The sequence below is a fragment of the Poecilia formosa genome, unplaced genomic scaffold, assembly GCF_000485575.1.
Source record: "Poecilia formosa unplaced genomic scaffold, Poecilia_formosa-5.1.2 Scaffold114, whole genome shotgun sequence".
Classification (NCBI taxonomy): Eukaryota; Metazoa; Chordata; class Actinopteri; order Cyprinodontiformes; family Poeciliidae; genus Poecilia; species Poecilia formosa.
In genome coordinates this window covers 1269277-1290014 of record NW_006800053.1, presented here as the reverse complement: position 1 = coordinate 1290014, position 20738 = coordinate 1269277, and the positions used below count along the sequence as shown (strand labels likewise).

Sequence of the window (20738 nt, the reverse complement as noted above, 5' to 3'; positions counted from 1 at the left end):
CTTCCGTGTAAGGTGTGATTTGTGATGCATGCTAATGTTTTTAACGTGAGCATAGAGTTTTATGCAACAAATATCTCTGTACTACATGCCTGTTAACCATTTTTCTAACTCTACCCAAAACGATCACAGTTGACAGGAAAAAATAACCCGACATAATCTGTGTATTGCCCGATTTAAGCAACAGATGCTGCCTATTTTTTTTCATTTTGCTGACTTTATACAACAGCCATGGTTTTTCAAACTGGTGGTAGGTTGTCTTTATTTGGACAATTATTTATGGGGTAAATTCAAATAAACTGTGATGTAGAGCAATGAAGTACCAACAGCCCAAAGGATTCACAAGAAACTGTAAAAGAGACGTACAGCAGAGAAACTGAAAGTAAACCCACTGTAACCATTTTCCAGATCCAAGTTCAAACATTTTATTTTGCCTTGTACCTCACTTCTTTTAGTCAGTGACGAAGCCTATTTTAAATTGATGTTTTTCAAGAACAGCATTTGTTTGCATCACTATAAAACACAGTGTCACAAAGACAGTTACCTAAAAAAAGAAGAAACAAATTGTTTTTTATTGTCATTTTTATCGTTATCACAATAGTACCATGAAATATCGCAATAAAATTCTTAAATCCATATTGTCCACCTATATCGCCTATGACGACACATTTTAAATCAGTCAGTCACCGCAGCGTTGCTGCATCTTGCATGTAATCTGGATGTAATCTGTTGGCACACCAGTAGATCCAGCTCAGCTCGAGACACAATCAAGAACAAAAGTACAGAACTTGGTTGCATTGTGAATTCCCACGGCGGTAAACGCACCGTTCTGTTATCCAAACAGCATTAGGCAGAAACAAACCGAGTCATGTAGCTGTTCCTTTAACTCCTTTTCTGTTCCGCCTCTTCAAGCACACCGCATCACATGTGTTCCCAGTCGGGCTGCTGATTCAGCTTTCAGTCAGCTCTTCTTTCACAGTCAGCCCTCATCCGCCCTCCACACACCACCAACAGACCGTGACGCATCTTACTTCACGGACATGTTCCAAAAAACAGATTTGTTGCCACCGTTAAGATAAGATTATTCTCATAAAACTTAAAGCTAGTTTGGAACACTTCAGGCTTAATATGTTGCGTTCAGTTATTAAATCTTATTATGGCGAACCTTAAGTTTAATAGTCATCTCTGAAGAGTTGTTGGCTAACCTTTTTACATGTGATGGCATCTGCAGTAGAGGAAGTTTGTCTTTATCTCCTGTGGTAAGGTTATACAGTTAGGTTACACAACAGAGCAATATCACACGTCAACCAACCACGTAGGGTGAGGTTTGCTGAAATTCTGGCATGGTTGTGACCTCGTAATGTACAGGACGGCATGTACACCATTATCTACTGTTCAAAAATGCAACATTAAAATGCAAGATGTTTTCTTTGAGATTCTCGCTGAATCTGGTTTGTGGAGGAGAACAAATCACTGGTAGAGTTTTCACAGGCTGCCAAATTACAGTTCACCGCTGAGCGTAGTTACTTTAATGGTCCTCCACTGTTAGATAAAACCATTTTTACTGTTGGGTGTATGAAATATTCATGCGATGAGTTGCAAAAGGCTTCCTAATTCTCACTGCCTAGCGCAACAAACCCACACGCTGTATGAGGAAATGCAGGATCACAAAGACGGTGTGGTTTATTCTTTCCCATTAGCCGCATTGCAGGAGCAAAATATCTGGATATGTATACAACCAGAACTCTCACTCAAGATTGTTTGAAGTGTCAGAGATGATTTTAACACTTAAAACATACGGTTTGAAAGGCAAATGTGTCCGTCATTGTGTTTAGACTCTGACAGACGGTGTTTCCTGAGGACACACGGCTGTTCAGTGGTGACAGATGGCTGTTTAGTGGCGAGTGTGGTTGGCCAAAGAAGTTCTTGCACAGCTAAAGTGACCGGGGTGGCATGTGTTACAGCATCTCTTTAGACCAATGTGAATGAGATGGAAGAAAGTTGTGTGGTGCTGCTTCCTCTTAAACCTACCCTACTGCAGCAAGAGCAAGACACAGTCTGCGGCACAACCTCTTTATCCAGCTACTGGTCTGACAAACACGTACATCAATTGAAATGTTGTCTGCATATATAGAACTGGACACCCTGAGAGACAATGTACCTTCCAAAATATTGATATAGATTTAGTCACTCACTTAACACTTATTCAAATGTAAGTATTGAGGTTTTTCTGACAGGTCAAAACATCCCTCTCCAACTAATTGTGAAGTAGTTGGAGAGGGTTATGCGATTTTCATTTTTTTTTAAATGGATGGAAATCTGAAAAATATGTTGGAGATATATAATGGGAGGCATTATGCAAAATTTAGTTTTGAGGCTTTATATTATGCTATTATGACATTCCCTCATCAAACACACACCTGGAGTGTTACTTTGATTCATTCATGCATGTTTAAGCCTAGAATCTCCCTTGTCAATCATTCAGGAGCCCCTAAACGCCCTCTTGGATCATTGGTATAGCTGAGTTTCTGCCCTCCATGGCACCCATCCCCCAGCATCCTCCCCACACAGCTCCTTCAGACTAGCAGCAGCAGCGATAACAACTGAAGATAACACAATGAGTTGATTGTGCTATAAAAGTGCCTTATTTTGCAGGGTGAAAAAAAAACAATGTATGATATTGTTGTTCTGGCTTCTAGTTCCATCCATCAGTTTTATGCTGGTTCCCAACCACCATCAACCAGGATGGTGTATTCATTACTGGTTGGGGTTAGAGTTAGGATGGCCTATGGCAAACTGCAAACAGGACCTGTTCCAGCTTTCCTAACATTCTGAATTTCTTCATTGCTACTAGCCCATAAGGGCCAGATTTGAGGAGTACATGACTACAAAATGTATTTTAAGCAAAAGTAGCTTCACAGCATTATATTTTTTACCCATACTTGAGTAAAAATATGTTAAAATAGTGATACTCTTACTTGAGAAGAATTTTTGGGTACTCTACCCACCTCTGGATTTAATGAAATCCATTTGTAGCGCACGCAATCAAGCAAAACAAAGACCCTCGTCAACATGAAGGAACCCCAACATTCCACTTGGGGGCAGCATTGTAAAGGTATTCCAACATTTCCTCTGTTCCAGACCAAAATTAAAAGCAGATGTGCAAAGAAAAAAATGAAAGCAATATAAGACGACCAAATATCCCTACAGCGATCAGATAACATATCATTAGACCCACTCAGTTCGCTTATTTTCTGACCGAGGCTATTAAAACATATTTGAAGCACACAAGAGAAAATTTCAGTGGCTCTCTTTGGAGTTAACTGGCAGAGAAAGTTGAGCCAAAGTGTAACCCACTGTAATTCCTTGTAATTTGACACAAACACATGTAATGTCTGCTGACTTCAACTTCAAACTTAAATAAATAATAACACAAACTACAATCAGTTTATATCATTTTTTTAATCAATTATATATATATATATATATATATATATATATATATATATATATATATAACATATATATATATATATATATATATATATATATATATATATATATATATATATATATATATATATATATATATATAAAAGCAGGTACGATTATTCTTTTTTCACTCGCAGTGCATCATATATTTCTACATGAACAAAGTAAGTGGGCGGGGCTAATACTTCTTCAGTCACGGTAATTGGTCAACAGTTTAGTTGCTGTCCAGGTGAGCCAATCAGATGAAACATAATGACAGTTGTTTCATCAGTGACAGTATTACAGGAAATATTAAGCAGTTAAGAATTGGAATAACTATATAATTACATAGAAAGCTTACAATTTAAAGATTTGATTAATGGTTTAAAAAGAATTAGGTATTTTAGGAATGTTTGACACACAAATTTTAATTATACTCGTTTATTATTTATTCAATGTAGATATCGCATAAAAACACATTTAAAAATGTCTTTGCTATTTAACTTATTTATTATTATTATTAAATTGTGACACTTTTATCCAACGACCCAATCATACAGATTGACAGGGAGGAGCTGAAAAGCAGTTAACTGCTCGACGGAAGGAAGCGGAAATAAACGTCGAAAACCTTATGCTACCAGCTAGCTTCGGGCTCACAGGACAGGGCTGTAAGCGACGTTGTACATACTGTGGGGGTATCTCTTAAGAGGAAGCTGGGAGAGCGTCAGACACAGCAAAGGTTTTTTTTTTTTGCTTTTTACTTGGGCAGCTTCGAAACGGAATACTACAAGTGGTAAGACACTCTTCTGTTTCTCCTGTTTACACAGACAAAACGTGTAGTCCGGTAATTTCTCGACGCTTAGTCAAGTTCGGCAGTGTTCTGAGCTAGCTGCGCCTCTACGCTAGCAACAACAGCTTGCGCTATGAAAAAAAGGTGTTTTCTTCCCTTTTCACGTTTGCCAGAATTTCCCCGGTAGGGGCCTAAGTTATTTGTTAATGTTTCGTTTTCTCGTCGTTTTCCCTTTCACCACATCTTCCATAAAAACGTCGTCGTCAGTTTGCCGCCGGTTGAATTAGATGGGAGTAAGTTTGAGAATCACATCGCAGTTATTGTTGCCCGACCGTTAGCCGGCATGCTAACTCTAACGTTCTAGAACAGTGGGCGCAGTCTATTCCCTGGAACGGAATCGATCTTTTCTTCTTCTTTTTTTTCTCATTTAGAGCCCCAAAAAGTCAAGAGGAAACGGTTCGTACGTGCCCTGTTGTCTAAAACGGGACAGACACCATCCTGCCCGAATTTATCCTCATGGCCTGGGAACCGAATGCTGATGGCGTTTGAAATTTTTGAGGGTATTTTAATGATCCGTTTCTCTGTCGAACCTCGGCTGCCAAACGTTTGTAACGGCACAACTAATGTTGCTGTGTTCGCTCCTTCCTGCTAAAATAGTTTTGCATACCGTTCTCACATCACGACATGGGTTGTTTTTATTTATTCCACGTTAAGAGTTATGGTTTGAACTCTGTTGCTTTTAACTGCTCGGTGACAGTTTGTCTGATATCTGCGTCCGCTTTAATGGACTTATTTGCACCAGAGCAGTATTAGTGGAAGCTCATCAAAACGCTACCCGAGGCGCACCGGGAAGACAACATAATAGGATAACGCACCTTTTATCCCCTAACTCGGGACAACTTTTAGGTTTAGTCACCATATCGTTCTCGGCTCTGTTTCACAATCAGCTGACCTTTTTTTTTTTTTTTTGGTTGTGTCTGGTGGTTTCTGCTCAGGAAATGGTGTATTAATTATCTCTGATTGTAGTAAAAATGTCGTACTTTTTTTCTTTTTTGACTGTTGACAACGGAAGTGGATGTCTAAAGCAAATCATAATTGGATGCAGCGATTGGAGGGACTTGTGGAAGAGTTCCCAATCACAAACAAGCTCTGACCTGCTGATTCTGTTTACAGGAGATTCCAATTTTGTCTTCCAAAGCTCACAAATCTCAACATTCTTCTTTTTGGTCGAGCCAGATCTTTTCCTAACTTGGTTGTGCATTAATTTGCCACAAAATATACATTTTACTGTAATTAATATTACATATCATTGCATATCTACACAGAACATGTGTGTTCTCTGCTTTGTGTCTGTAATCAAATATCATACATTAAACCTTGTTTCTGCAACAGATGTCAGTATTTAAATCACATTTTACAGAAAATTAGTGCAGTATTCATCAGATTTAGCCTCATTTTTACTTCCTTGCAAGCTGATTTAGTCAAAGTTTTTCTTGTTTTCCACACGTGAAAATGCAATATGAGTCAGATCACACGATTGTCTGCAACCGAAACTGTCTGACTTGATGTTTACTAGAAAAAAGAAGCGGTTTTTTTTTTTATTATTATTATTTTTGCTGTCGGTTGGATTAACCATTCCTTCATTTCCTGCAATCACGTAGGAATTTAAAGTGGCCTTTATGTCGAGCTTGATTATTAATAATTGATGTCTGGACTACAGCCAGCGTCACCCAGTGTGACAGAGAGAGAGAGAGATCTGAATCTGTTGCGTTGCTGCTTTTTCAGAGTTGGCATGATTTGCAAGATTAGACTTTTAGTTTCTGATTTAAAAATACCACTGTTCAAAAGCGAAATTATCTGGTTCTGTTCATCATAAGATTTCTTCTTTATTCTGAGTATTTTTTGCAGTTTTACTTAGAAATGTCTTGTCGATTACGTTTTCGAGGACTGTCGGATATTAGTGACCAAAACGACACTTAAAAACTAAAAAAGTGACGATGTGGGCATGAGGTCCTAATGGAACAACAATCTTCATTCAAAACATGCAGCATCAATTATTGATAATGTTATCCTTTCAGTTATAACAGCGATTATGGATACAAAGTGTCTTAGAATTTTTGGACACAGACCGAAGCAGAAAATCTGCTAAACTAACTAAATTTACTAATCACTTTCAAGTAAATGTGTCTTTATCTCTGAAAAATTCTCTATAGATTCATTTGTTTTCTTTCTTTCGAATAAAACTGGGTGTGTAGCAAGCTAATATTAGCCGGTTAAGCTATCAGCCTGTGGTAGTTGCTTAACAGAGATGCTGCTCAGTTTGCTAACTGTAGTCTTTTTAAAACTGCGTAATTTTAAAAGCTGTTATGTTTGCTCCTTTAGTTCCTTTTAGGTTTTTTTTTTCCTCTTCTTCAGCCAGCTGGCTGACGGTGTGCAGCAACGTGTGGGATGCGTCACACTTCAGTAGGAAACTCTTAACTCCCACCATTTCCGCTGGCATCTCATTTAAAGGAACAGTACATAATATAACGGACACATTCCCACAAAATATCGCTGAACCCGTTTTAATCTGGAGCTTCACTTCCTGGAGTGAAATTTAAATGTAAAATTTTTAACTAACAAGTTAGGTCTAGTGAAAGCTTGGGAGATGCGTCTCTTACCAACCGTAGCCACATTTGCACGCACATGGCTGCAGCAAATATGACAAGACGTCACTGTGAAGGATATGAAGGATAACAAAGGAGATGACTAACTGAAAATGTTTGATAACCAGCTGCTCTGAAATGTTCAGCCCAATCATAAAGGTCCACTTTTAATTTAATAGTTTCTCAAAATTTGGCTCCCATTTTTTCACCGCTGATGTTTCCTTATAACCACATGCCCTCGTGCAGTCACTCCGCAAAACAGAAATCTGAGCTGTACCTGCGCTGTCCTGTGTTTGCAGGTGCTGTCCTGTGACCTTTATGTAAGGTCAAAGCCCTACAGGAACGGGTCATCGACGGGAGGAGAGACTCGGAGAAAAGCTGACGACCACGGAGGCCAGGACAGCGCGTCGGTTGCCAAACAGAAGAGTAACCACAGCCGAGTTGTTTTGCTGCGAGTCACCAAGACCATGGAGGCCATCGCCAAATACGATTTTAAAGCTACTGCCGACGACGAGCTTAGTTTCAAACGCGGAGAGGTCCTCAAGGTAAGCGTCGGCTCGTTAGTTGGCTGATGAACAGACTTATGTATGTTAGGAGAACATAAAATGTTGGAGATGATTCACCTGGTTTTGTTTTGGATTTAAATGGAGGCTTGACAGCAGCGGTGTTCTGAGAAAAGCTGCACTGAAAAGAGAGAACATTCTCCCTTGTGCTGCTAATTCTAGCAACTTTCATGCAGGATAAGTTTTTTAAAAAATGGCTGGGGTTTCTATTAGATGAAAACGATCAATAAAATAGAAGGTAATTATTGTACAAAGGAAGCCAAATTGAAGTTTAGAGACTATTAACAATTTAAGGAGTTTTTCTGGATCTACTTAACAATTTATGCTTTCTGATGTATTTGTTCACAAAATAAGATTTAAGATTTCACTTGAATTCAGTTCTGAATCTCCTTTGCCATCTTTAAGGATCCTATTTTCTGTTCTTGGCTGTAAGTTTGATCAATTTTTCTCTCTGGAGAATCAACTGTTATCTGTAGTAAGGACAGAAATAAAAGGACTTCTGTTAAGCTTCCAATTGATTAAATTGGGTTAGCTTAAGAAGAACACATGTGAAAAGCCACTCAGCTCTGTGGGCTTTTAATGGAATCTGTCTGAACAACAAAATGCTTCTACAGGCAGCACTGGATTTACATTGATGCAGGAGGAGTTTGCTCATTGGTTTGGCTTTTACAGAAAATTATACACTTCAAACAATGTTAGATTTAAAATATTTTTATGTAACACTGGGCGTCGATTACTTTACTGTTCTTACAGGGGGATCAGTGCTGTTTCAGCAGAGAGTATTGGAAAGACTTCTTATCTCAGCAGGAGGCCTAAAAGCACAGAGAAAGTCAGCTTAGGAAACGCTGAGCCAAACAGGACTTCTACCATATTTGCCTAAGTGAAGAGAAAGCATTCTATTCCTCTTAAGTTTAACAGCTTATGTAAAACTGCTTCTTCTTTTGTTTAAATTTTTTTTCTAACTGTCCAAAAAGTTGACAGGGAATATCACCTTTTTTCTTTTTTTCTTTTTTCTTTTTTTGTTGTTGTTTCAGAATTGGACATTATGTATTAATTGGTTTCTGTGGAAATGTGATCAGTGATTACCAAGACTGTTTGGTCTTTTATGTCTTGTTGGAAAATAAATTGAAGTAAAAAAAAAAAATACAGTAAAAGGATATTTAAAGGGTGCACTGATAAATTGGCCTCAATTTTCTTAATTTTGTGTAATCTGATACCGGCTGTTGCTTACACAGGGTATCTGCACATCCTTAAAAATCTTGAATTGATCTATCTAAAATTAAGGCCTTAAAATATCTTAAATGTATTGAGAGAAAAAAGTTGGCCTTAAATATGTTAATCAGAAGTCTTAAAATTTGTTGTCAGAATTATGTAATTAATTTTATGTAGGTTCCTCCATTTTTGCAGGACTGTTGCGCAAAACAGTCAGACATCTTCACTAGGCGGTTGAGAATACTGCTTAGTAGCTGCTAATTTATTATGCGAGGTTAAAGCTAGCTAGCTTACTTCCATCCATCATAGGTAAAGGCAAATTTATCACCAGTTGGTGGACAATGACGTCTTAGCCATTGGACAACTCCTTATGCTAACCCATATCATTGATTTATTTGCAGTTTTGTGCATTCCAGTCGCAAAATGGGTCTCAAATTTTCTTCAGAAAGGTCTTAAATATGAGATGGTGAAATCTGCAGAAACACTGTACAGGAGAAACCTGCCTCATCCTTCAGACTTCATATTGCAAGTGTGCAGTTAACACATCCCAACTTGGCAACCCTATTGCTGTATTTTTTTATTATTTGTTTTTTTGTAATACAAAAAATCGGCATTGGTCAAAATTGGAACTGGCAGGTCAGGTTTTTGAAAAATCAGTGGTTGGCCAGAAAACTGCAGTCGGTGCACCCCTAGATATATATGTTGACAAAATGTGACAAAAGATGAAAACAATTTGGTTATTTTTGCTTTTTTCTTACTAGTTTGGAAACGCAAGTTTCCAAACACTTATAAAAAATACTTAGACTTTTTTGTTTTTACTTTTTATCTGTAGAAGTCAGCCAGATATTTGCAGAAAAATCCCTAACACTGACACACACTTTTAAAAAACCCATCACATTCAGAGCCATGGAGTTGCAGTATGTAGAGATTTTTTTCTTTCTATTTTTTTGAGCCTTTTTAGTGGGATGAGTGAGGATGTTTTAGAACTCCTTACTGTAGTTTCTATTCAGAAGAAACTTTTTTTTTTTTTTTTTTGAAGGTTGTCTCAGCTCATCTCTTCTGCCTTCAGTTTGGTCACGACTTGAGCTCACATAAAACATAGTCGGCATTAAAAGGGATGCTTGGTTTTTTTTTGTTTTTGTTTTTCTCCTCAAGTTTTTCTGGCTTCCAGTTTAGTAGCTTGATAATATGATAATCATATTAATAAAACGTATAACCATTTCCAACTTTGACTACTCCAAATAAAACTGTAATTTTGATTTGGACAAATCAAATTCCTCATGGAGAACTGACCACAGATGGGAACAGCACCAAGAAGTTGAGGTTCAGCCTTACACAGCCTTATGGCGTGTAAGGCCGTTTTTTCCTCCGAGACCGTCCACCCTGCGTCCTGTGGGTCCATCACCAGCGCTATCTGCTGATGCTAATACTAAACAGCTCCACTCCCAATACAAAGAGTGCCTCTCATAAGAGGACGACCCCGTGTTAAGGCTTTGCATGTATACAGCATCCCTTAATCTCACTCTATTTTCAGTATCACTCAGAGATGGTGGCTACGTTACTAACATGGGCTCTTATCTTGATGGTGCATAAATCGACCTTTTTCCACCCATGACGTAGAGGCTTAGCAGATATTCACTTTTACCAAAGACGTGGTGTCATTTGATCTTTACGTAGTTGCTTTTTTTTTTCTCTCTCTCTCTTTGCATTAGATGATCTTATGTAATTTTTGGTTTTTAAAGATTTAATTTATAGAAAATTGTGTTTCCATAGTTCAGAGTGATGTCAGCGAGCCCAGGGCTGCCATCTCTTGTTTTATTGATTTTATTTATTTATGGGTTTTGAATTCAGGTTAACACAATGATGAAATGTAAGTGTCAGGCAATTATTTATTTATTTTTTAATTACCAAAATAGTCATAATGTTACAAAAATAGAGTTGAAATGATACAAGAATAAAATCATAATATTAGCAGGATGAAGTAATTTTTTTGAAAACTCCATCACGAAAAATAAATTAATCATACAGGCTTTTCTCACCAAAACGACTTTTCTTGTAATTTTAAGACGTTCTGTTAAAATTTTGTCTTCATTCTGTTGACACCATAGCTACATTTTTGTAATTAAACAAAAACCCTCATAGTCTAAACAACACCTTCAAGTCTGTCGATTCTGTTTGTATTTGTGTACTGCATGTACTTTTTTTTTATTTTATTTTTTTTAAAGCACTGTTGCCTCACAGCAAGAAAACCTCCAGCTCAGCTCCCTTCAGAGCGCCCAGGTTCTTCCATCCATGCATACATTGTTTGTTTTCCGCATCTCTGCAACCAACCTAAAAGCTGGCTGTTCCTTTTAAAGCGAAAGAAGACACTATTTTCAAGCAGGAAATTAAAAATTGACATGAATTTTATTTTAATCTGTCTGATCTGATACTTTTCTCATCGTCAGTTTTGTCAAACGTTTAGCGTCATTCAGAGATTTATAGGTATTGGTAACGCTACCAGCTACATGTGTTAAAAGTTTATATTCACATCTGTGTTAAGGAAGTCCAGGTTCCCCACTAAACGGCAATCGTATTGCATTTCTTTCCCGTTTTACAATCATGACGTGTTGTTGGTGCGTATGCATACTGTATACAAAGCACATTTCCATCGTTATCTGTACACGACAGGCAGATCTGTTGAAAAACCCTTCCTGTTTTTTTTTTTTTTTTTTAATTTAATTTTATTTTTATCTCTTCAATCAGTTTTAGTCGATAGGTTGTTAAAACCAGCAGGTTTTCAATCTTGTTTCATTACGACGTTGTGCTAAACAACCTTGAAGACTTGCGTTAAATATTCTTACAGTGCAAAATGTAAAAGTTTAAGGCGTTCTGCCATTAGTTGAAGCAGAGTAGCTTGGTTTCACAAAATGACATCTCATCATGTGTGGACAAAAAGGGGAAGTTTCTTGCCTTTTGAGATCCTTTTTTTTTTTTTTTGGTCTTTCTGTGTAAGTGTCTGGTCTCGCTTGCAGATGTTTCCACAACTCATTTGCATGTTTGTATATTTAACCATTTTCTACCTTTCTCTGGGTTTAGGCCAAGTGGTTCAAGTTGCCTGTGTGTACACATTCAGTTGTAAATTACATAATATACCAACCTGCCATTATGAACATTTGAGGTCGACTTGAGCCAGATGTCTTTCCACATTACTGTCAATTTCATCCAAGGAGAACAAACTTAATCAAAATTTAGCTTTCTTTTTTCTTTTTGTTCATTTGCTGTGTGAGCAAATGGTTTTGGAGTCGCACAGAAACAAGCAAAGTGTAGGCCACAGTGACGTCTTGTCGTTGCCTTGAGCGTTGGACACTTGTTCTCATTTCCTCTTTAAATAAATAAAGATTAACAGCCTTTATAGCTGACCGAATTTGCTCCTATTAGCAGATCGCTGAACCATGCCCTGGCAGCATGTCTTACAATCCCTCTTTATCTGTACGGAACCCACTATTAGTTCATATCGTTATATAGGATCTGATGATGAAATGGGACATTAGTTGTTTTGTTTTGTTTTTTTCTTTTCTCGTGAAGCAGGGCTGAGGTGTGACTTGCCCGTGGACTGAAGGGTTTGTTCCTTCACTTCCTGTTTGTTCTATTTGGCACTATATCTGAACATAACACTTTTAATTGTGTGTTCATTCAAAAAAAAAAAAAAACAAGGAACAACCCCCCACCCACCAGTGACCTTTTTAGTTTTTTAACCTCCTACCTCCCAAACACACAAATGACCTTGGACTTAACGGTACAGGGATTGCCTGAGGAAGAGACAAAACATTTCGAAACACACTTTGAAAATATCCATGTAGGCATCGATCTAATCCTTAAACTTTAGAAACTGAACAAAATATGACTAGATTAGTGATTTTTCAGCTCTTATGCAGCAGAAATGGCAGTAGATTTATTTATTTATGTTTTTTGTACAGCTTTTAGGTCAGTGACCTGATCAGTACTTTAGATGTTTAAAAAAATCCTATGTTGTTAACAGCTTTCCAGTTCCCAAGAATCATCAGGGTCTTCCTAGAAGTGCTTGGCCTAAAAAAAAAACAAAAAACTTTAAACTTAATTAGCAATGGAGCTAGAGATTCTGAAACCAGGCTAATACAGGCATGCTAGAATAACTTATCTGACTGTAATCATTACTGAAACCTAAAGTGCATCGATGGGTTGTTGGAATATATATATTATGTCCCATTGAAACCTTCATGAAGGACATTGACCTGTTTGAGAAACCTGAGCCAGAGTCGGTGAAAATCTGAATTGCGTATTCGGTGTACCACGGCAACCCGTCGTCTGGTCCGTGTAAGCTCTTTGGCTTTGCTCCATTTTCAAGTATTACTGCTAAACCGTCGTCGATTTCTCCCATCTTTGTCTCGTTGCAGCTCAACAAGCTCTGGTTAATGCTACAGTTTCGCTGCTTTCACATCCTCCTCGATCTCTTTTTCTCTCTCTGTCTTCCAACCCCCAGCAGCTTCCTGTATCTAAAAGAAAACTCCCACCAACTTTACATGCACACTGTAGAAGTTGGTGGAGTTTCACATTGCAACGTTGTGTCTCTTGAAGCTCTTTCATAATCACTTCTTGGAGCCACAATTTACAAATCGGCGGTTATAGAATTACATTATTGATAATGATGGCGCTTAAGTCCATTGCGCTCCTAAGATCCCTGTTTTTGTTTTTTTAATGATTCATCTTTGCATGTTAATGCTTTGCATATTGATTTGACCTCTATTGTACTTGATGAGGAGTAACAGATCAGCGCTGCCTTGTATGTTTGGAATTTCTTTCGAAATCTTAGTCTAATTTAAGAAAGGTTTTTACTTTTTTTCTAAACTCTACAATTTCCCACTCTTTTGCTGAATACTCTTTTTAAATAAGTCGCATATTATGCTGTTTAAAATGGATCCTCAGATTCTGCAATTTCCATCTGTTTCAACACGCGAAGCAACAGCTGTAACGTTTTCCCGTCGCACTTTTGCACTAGAACGTTGCTTACTACTCTCCCAACCAATCAACTTTCACGTTGCTGCACATTTTTATCAGCAAAGAGACGGTTTGACGCATCAGCTGAGTTTCCCAGGGCTTGCTTTCTCTTATACAGAAATCCTGTTATCTTGCATAAAATAAAATTGCATCTTTTTTTGATAATTTCTTTTTTTTTTTTTTTTTTTTTTTTTTTTTTTGTCTTTTCGTTATTCTCTAGATTAGACCAGCTAAATGCCTGCCTGAATGATTCACTTTTAAAGCAGTACTGGGAACATGTAAAACCTCAAATATTAGCTTATTTTAGTAATGGCAGTGCTGTTTGTTTGAACCTTTTTCTGCCTTGTCTGTGTAGTGAAAGCATGAGCACAAAGTCAACACATAGCATGAACAATTGTGCATTTAAGCTTTTTTTTTTGCACCAGCAAATACCTACTACTAAGGCTAAATGGCTGCAAAGCCAGGCAACACTTCTTTTTGAGGTAAAATCTGTTAGCTGAAATTGCTAAAATGCTCTTTTTGGGTTTTTCCCCCCCGCTACATGTTTCTTTGTATCTGCTAAGACAAAGCAAGATTGAGTATATATTGTTGGGTTTGAGCTGTAAGTAGCCAAGTGGAAGATCTGTTAATCACTGAAAGATGACCAGCACAGAGTACATGTCCCCTACAAAAATAGGTTCTACACAGTACCTTCCAATAGTTTTCACACCCTTTGAACTGTCTCACTAGTTCTCGTTACAACCTCAGATTTCATGTCGTCAAGAAGTACAGCATAATTGGGAAGTAGAAGAACAGTTAGGTTTTTGCAAATTTCGTTCCCTGTTTAGTAAATTTTGTCTTTCTCTGTAGACTGTCACGTGTTCCCCAACGTAAAAACCAATGAACATACCAGAGACATCAGAGATAAAGTTGTGGAGAAGTTTAATGGGCTGGTTAGTGGTGGGGGAGTATTATCAGAAGCAGCCAAGAATTTGATAGTAGCAATAGAGGAGCGGCAAACATCCACACTACAGCAGGAACAGTCTGATAGCCATAGGGGTGCACCACTGAATACTCTGATTTCCTTTAATTTTGGATAATGGGCAATCATTTGATACTTGCATGTGTAGCCAATCTCATCTATTTCTGCAAAGGTCTGAAAGTAAGCCACTGTCCCCCTACACTTTGCAAAGAGAAAGGGCTGCTTTACACACCCACCCTCCAGGTAACGCATGCACCGTTAGACAACCGTACAAGCTTTGGCTTTTCATTCCATGAATCTGTTGGCACTAGAAGAAAGCCATAAGAAGTTCCCTTAGAAGTCCACCCACTAGACGCCAAACATGTGGAAGAACGCGCCCTGCTTTTCAACCTACTTGTAAAACATTATTGCTTTGTTTCCACTGCGCAGTACAGTATGGGTTGGTGCAGTTTGGTATGCCATTTTATGGTCCGACGTATTCAGAAGAGTGTTTCCACCAACAGTTGGAACTGGACAAATGTCCAACGTGGCATTATACTAGTGTGACTTTAAAAGTGATCCAGTAGTATGTCTCTTCTTGACGCAAGCAGTGATGGCTTTTCTGTTACTGAATCAACAGACTGACGCCAATAGCGTCACCCTAACTCTACCATTTAGAGTTGGGGTACTGTCTTATCTACTGTCTTCATACAGTAAAAAACACTGTATGAAGACAGCTTATTGTTAGTTATTGCCTTGGGCAATCTTTTCATTTTTTGGGTTCTAATTCAGGTTTTCTGTATAAGTTTTCTTGAATTACAATTGAAACGGATAAAATACCTTACCAAACCGCTTGGTGTAAATGAAGCAGATGTGTGGTAGAGAACTAAGCACTCCATGCCACTCTGAACACTCAAAGCCCATAAGAGACGCTTTTTCTTCCCCATAAATAGGACGGGTTGTCAGTGGATGCGAAGCTTGATTAAACTAAATGCAGCACAATCCTGGGAGAAAACCAGGTTGAGACTTCAAAAGACTTGATAAGGATGGAGGTTCCATGGAGGGTTACATCAAAGGACATTAATGGTTTGGAATTGTTTAGTCACAATTTAGACCTAAATCTAATAGCGAAACACGAGCAAAGCAGAAAAATTGACTTTTTGACGTTTTCCATCCAATCGGGCAGAACATGAGGGAGTTACGAAGAAGAATTGAGTGTGAGAAACATGATGCCTCTCCAGACTGGCAACTTTAACTGCAGCAAAAGGTGCTCTACAAAGCATTGACTCTTGTAAGAATATATTAATCACTATCCACTTGGGTCTATCATAAAATCCCACGAATATGCAATGAAAGCTTTCACAAAGCACAGGAAAACGGACTGAAATGCACAGGTTGGCTGTTCCTGACTGAAGTAAAAAAAAAAATAATAAAAAAAAAAACATAAAACATCTCATTGTTAGTCATTGCCTTGGGCAGTTTTTTCATTTTTTGTGTTGCAATTCAGGTTTTCTGTACAATTTAACTTTTTTTTTTCTTCTTTTTTTTTTTTAAATGTATAACCTGGGTTCACAGAAAGTTCCTCCACATCCTGTCATCGAGTTCTGCAGAAGCCTGTTAAGGACACGTCACTTGAAATAAGGCGTGTTGAGGCAGGAACACTCTTACACATGCAGTGAAGTTGTAATCAATTGAACATTTAAAGAACAAGACTGTTTCAGTGGGGAAAAAAATGAACTGCTGGTTTGCTGATGTGTAGAATGTTCATCAAAAAGTTAAGGGTGTGTCAATGAACAATAGAGGGTTACAGCAAAATGTTCTGTCAATTTCTAGTCACATGTTTCACTATGCAGAATAAACACTTTAGGTGCTTCAACACCAGCCCTGTTTAGTCTGCTTTAGTCAAACTCTAATTTGTCTAGAACTTGGTTGGGGAAGTTTGAATGTTCAATCAAACTCCGATGTGCCTAAAAACCTTGACGTTATCTCTGGCGAGGTTTGAATGCAAAAAAAAAGTAGGAATCAAACTGTAGTGCAGGGCATTCTGGGTAAATGCAACCAAAACGAACACGCGAGTCTTGCCCTAGCACAGAGGTTCTCAAACTGTGAGACGCCCCCTTTAGGGGCGTGGGGGGCGCTGTGCCATTGCAGGGGAGCGCGGGAAGCCGTCTGGATGAAAAAAAAACAAAAAAAAAAACATGAACACTGTATGCGCTGGGTTTTTACCTTAGAATGACCAACTCTGTTATTCCTCTGTCAATTTGATACAGTAGGGGCTTCCACACTTCCCATATGTGTCCTCTGTCACTTTTATCAGCAGTTAAAACTGTTAATCCGTTAACATGTCGCAACCTGTTTTTCCGAGTCGCCTTTAAATGCAACATGAGCACTACGATGCTCGCGCTGGGTTTACACCTGTGCGGCAGCGACAGAGACCTGCTGCTGCTGTGCAGAGATACTCATGTGTGTTAGAATCATGGCAGCAAAACACAAAGAACTTTTCAGTTTTCCCCAAACTAACAGACTGAGTTGAGTGAAGCTGTTGCAGGTAAAGTTAGCTAAAAGATGACTAGCTAGCTAATATCAATACAGCACCTTAAGCTTGTTAACAAGTAGCTTGTAGGCTAGTGGTGGTGTTGTCTGTTCAGCTACGATTCATTTTGTCCCCAAAAAAGTTGATTCCCCCTGTTCGTCTGGAGCCGGGGCTGAGTATTACAGGGAGTCTCTAAGAATCCACCCTCCACCCCCTCTTCGCTGACACACATCGTTCAACCAGGCAGCTATTTGTAAGCCATAGGGGGCCCCAGAAATAGTTTGGAAACCAGTGGGGGGACCCAGGAGAAAAAGTTTGGGAACCACTGCCCTAGCAGGAGAAATTGCCCATCTTGCAACCGCTTAAATCTTGACGCTGCTCCATTTTTGTTTTCATTTTGTGAAGATGGAAGTTGTCTTCAGAGGTTTTTTGTCGTTTCCTTGTCTGGTTCTTGGTGCAGCGCCACCACAGGCGAGGAGGAGAACAGGTCTTTCAAAGTGTTTGGTTTGTTAGACACAAAGAGAACAGCACCAACTGAGAATGTAACAAATGTTGCAATTTTGGTCCCCAATTAAACAGAGTTTAAAACCCCCTTAGAGGAATGCCCTCTCTTCTTTTCTTAACCTTTAGGTCCCTGAACTGATCACAATGTGGTTCTGTTTGCTTTGTGTTGCTCTTGCTTGCATTTTATTTGCATGTTGTGCCATCTCTTTTTTGCTTTTCTTTCCTCTTTCCTCAACAGTCTTTTTTTTCTCCCCCCCCCCCCCTGTACTTATCCCCTGAGTGTCAAACCAGAGAACTGTAATTAGGTCTCATCTCCATATCACTCCCTGCAGATGTGCCATGAAGACGTCAGCTGCTGTATTTAAAGATTAAATTATTCGCTCTGCATGTTCTTTACACACGTTTCCTTCCTTTTCCATCTAACGAGAACAGTCCAAACAGAGACTTGTTTAATGTGTTTTTTTTTATTTATTTATTTTTTTTCTTTCCCTTCATAGTTCGATTTACTAATCTGGCTAAAGTGGCCTATATTTTACCACATAAATGAAAGTAGAATGGTCCAGATTATGCAGATTTCAGATGCTAGCATTAAAGGCTTGTGGCGCTAAAACAACAGCTGTTTAGTAAAGCTGCACTTTGCATCTAACAGCTACAAGATTGGTGTTAATACCTTCTAAACCCAGCGGTTGCTCCAATACAAACACACTTGACATCGATTTAAGGTTGTGTTTTGTTTTTGTTTTTTTCCTCACTTCTCAATTTAGTGTAAAGTTCACCATTCGTTCCCTTGCTTCTAAAAGTGACCGTGTGTATAAATTGCCTCAAGCTGAACAAAGAACAGAACGATGGCTGTATTTAAGTTCCCCTGGAGAAAAGGTTGTATTCAGTTTGTTTTGGCCGTTTAGTTTAAAGGTGTAATGTTCGCTTTTTGAAGCTGTGACTTTGTGGTCTAACATGGCAGTGGTCCATTGTCGTCTTGTGTTTTTTTTAGATGCATCTCAACATTCATCCTAACACCTCCAGGTTATTTTAAATCGGCACACTAATGCTTCATCACCCATTTTGAAGACTTAATCCCACAGGCATCGTCTCTTGCTGTGCTGACTGGTGGCTGTTGTGGGCGTGAATCATTCAAAGATGTGAAGCTGTCACTGGGATCCTCACTGCTGTCTGTACATAAAAAAGAATCACTTTGTTGTTGTTTTATTACAATTGTTTGATGATGAAATCTCTTACTTCTTGCTAATCCACAGATCAACTGAAGATAAAATTCTACTTTCTGTCCTTAAAGCTGGTGTAATTTTTACTGAGCAAAAAAAAAAAAAAAAAAAGTTTTAATAGGGTGTTCATCTTTTTATTCATCTTGATTTCAATGTTAAGCTTGAGAAAATTAAGGTGTATAAAAACGTTTTAGGTCAATTCGTTTGTTGTTTACATGAGTCGAGTCGAGGTGGCGTTCCAGCATGGCAGCAGATTCATTCTTTTAATCCAAAATTCAAACTCCTAAGTAGTTGGCTGCTGAGTGCAAAGGTTGGGTCAAACAGGAGCTTAGCTTGTCTTCTATTGGTGCGCACGTTTTTATTGAGTTGTGGGCAGTTAGTGTGTCAAAATGCTACGCCACAATTTCCTGCAGGACTTCAGTTATACTTCTTTGTCAACGATGTGGTGCGAGTTGAGTTTAGGTTATGTTTAGGGTAAATTTCAGATTGAAAAATAAAAGGAAATCAAAACAAATTTCTTGTGAAGTTAGAAAATTGTGTGTGTGTGTGTGTGTGTGTGTGTGTGTGTGTGTGTGTGGTGGCTTTTTTTCCTGGCACTTCTGATTATAAAGCGTGAATCATAAACACTTGAGGTTTGTATAAATAGTGATAGGTGAGATGTTAGTTCATTCTCTCATGCAGTTCCAGTTGAAAAGGATGATGCTAGCTTTCCTGTTCTGTTTTGGATGTGGTTTTTTTTTTCTTTTCTTGCTTCTCCTTTTTTAAAAAATACTTTAATAGACAAATGGTTCCAGTCAGCCACAAAGATTTACTTTAAAAAGTGGCAATCAAGTAACTGTGTTCTCCAGTTATTATGCTAATGCTGCTTAGATAAAAAAAAAAACAATGAAAATAAATTTGACCTTGCACCATAGCTATACCTGACACCGTGAAATTGGCCTTTGTCTCTTTAAGAAGCTCCCACCCTTCCATAATTTCCTCATAACAATGCTTTGCTGTAATGCCGCTTCTTAGGAGCGTTGGACTGAGGAGTAGTTTGTATGACAGCTTAAGCAGACGCATACTTTCACCAGGTGTTTGCTTATTGCTGCTGGCGCTAGTCTGGAGTTAGCTGCCTGGGGGCGGAGCTTGTCTTTGGACTTAAGTTGTAAATTTTGCCACTTGTATTAGTGAGTATTTCGCAGTATGGAACCTTAAAGGATCATTTTAAATAAATGGGGATTTTTTCTTCCTTTCTTACACTGTCTATGCTTATTGTCAATCGCATTACATTCATAAAAAATCAGCATTGAATCGCTAGGCAATGAGAGATTCGCCTCTCTAGTCAGCCATGATGGCTTGTTGAGATTCATTAACGTTAAGTTCAGTTTTTAGGGACTTTTAAGGCATTTGTTAGCATCACTGCGCTAACAACTTTTAATCTTTCCTAACAAAAACAACAAAATGAATTTGATAGCTCAACATCAGCATTACTTTCTAAACACTGATGGCTGTATCTGGTAGCACCATATTGATTTTGCTTCAGCAAAATTATACAAGACATCAGCGTAAATATTTGAACTCCCATCGGTAACGACACAAGAAAAATGACGGACTAACATACGTATATCTGAATGATCGCTTGTCCATTTTCTTTTTGCTTACAATGAAGACAGAAGCATCTTCCAAAGCCTTTTTATTGGGAATTTTAAGATCCAAAATGAAAGCACTCTTAAGGCACCGTGGAAAAGGGAAAATGAACTAAAAAGCAACACTAATAAGCAGAGGTTTAGCCATAAACCTTTAGGGTCTGTTTTAAGATGATGCTGCTCAACACATAACCCACTGAAGAAACGGCTCTGACTGGA

The 20738-nt window shown here is 38.3% G+C and overlaps 1 protein-coding gene across 1 annotated transcript in view; it reads left to right on the top strand.

The window, feature by feature from the left end:
- The first annotated feature begins 4062 nt into the window (after positions 1–4062).
- Positions 4063–20738, top strand: part of grb2b (growth factor receptor-bound protein 2b) — a 34137-nt gene continuing 17461 nt past the window's right edge. Inside the window, exons 1-2 of the mRNA XM_007560306.2 lie at positions 4063–4261; positions 7203–7448. Of these exons, the coding sequence (XP_007560368.1) occupies positions 7371–7448 (78 nt within the window). The 5' untranslated portion in view covers positions 4063–4261; positions 7203–7370. The remainder of the gene's footprint in view (positions 4262–7202; positions 7449–20738) is intronic.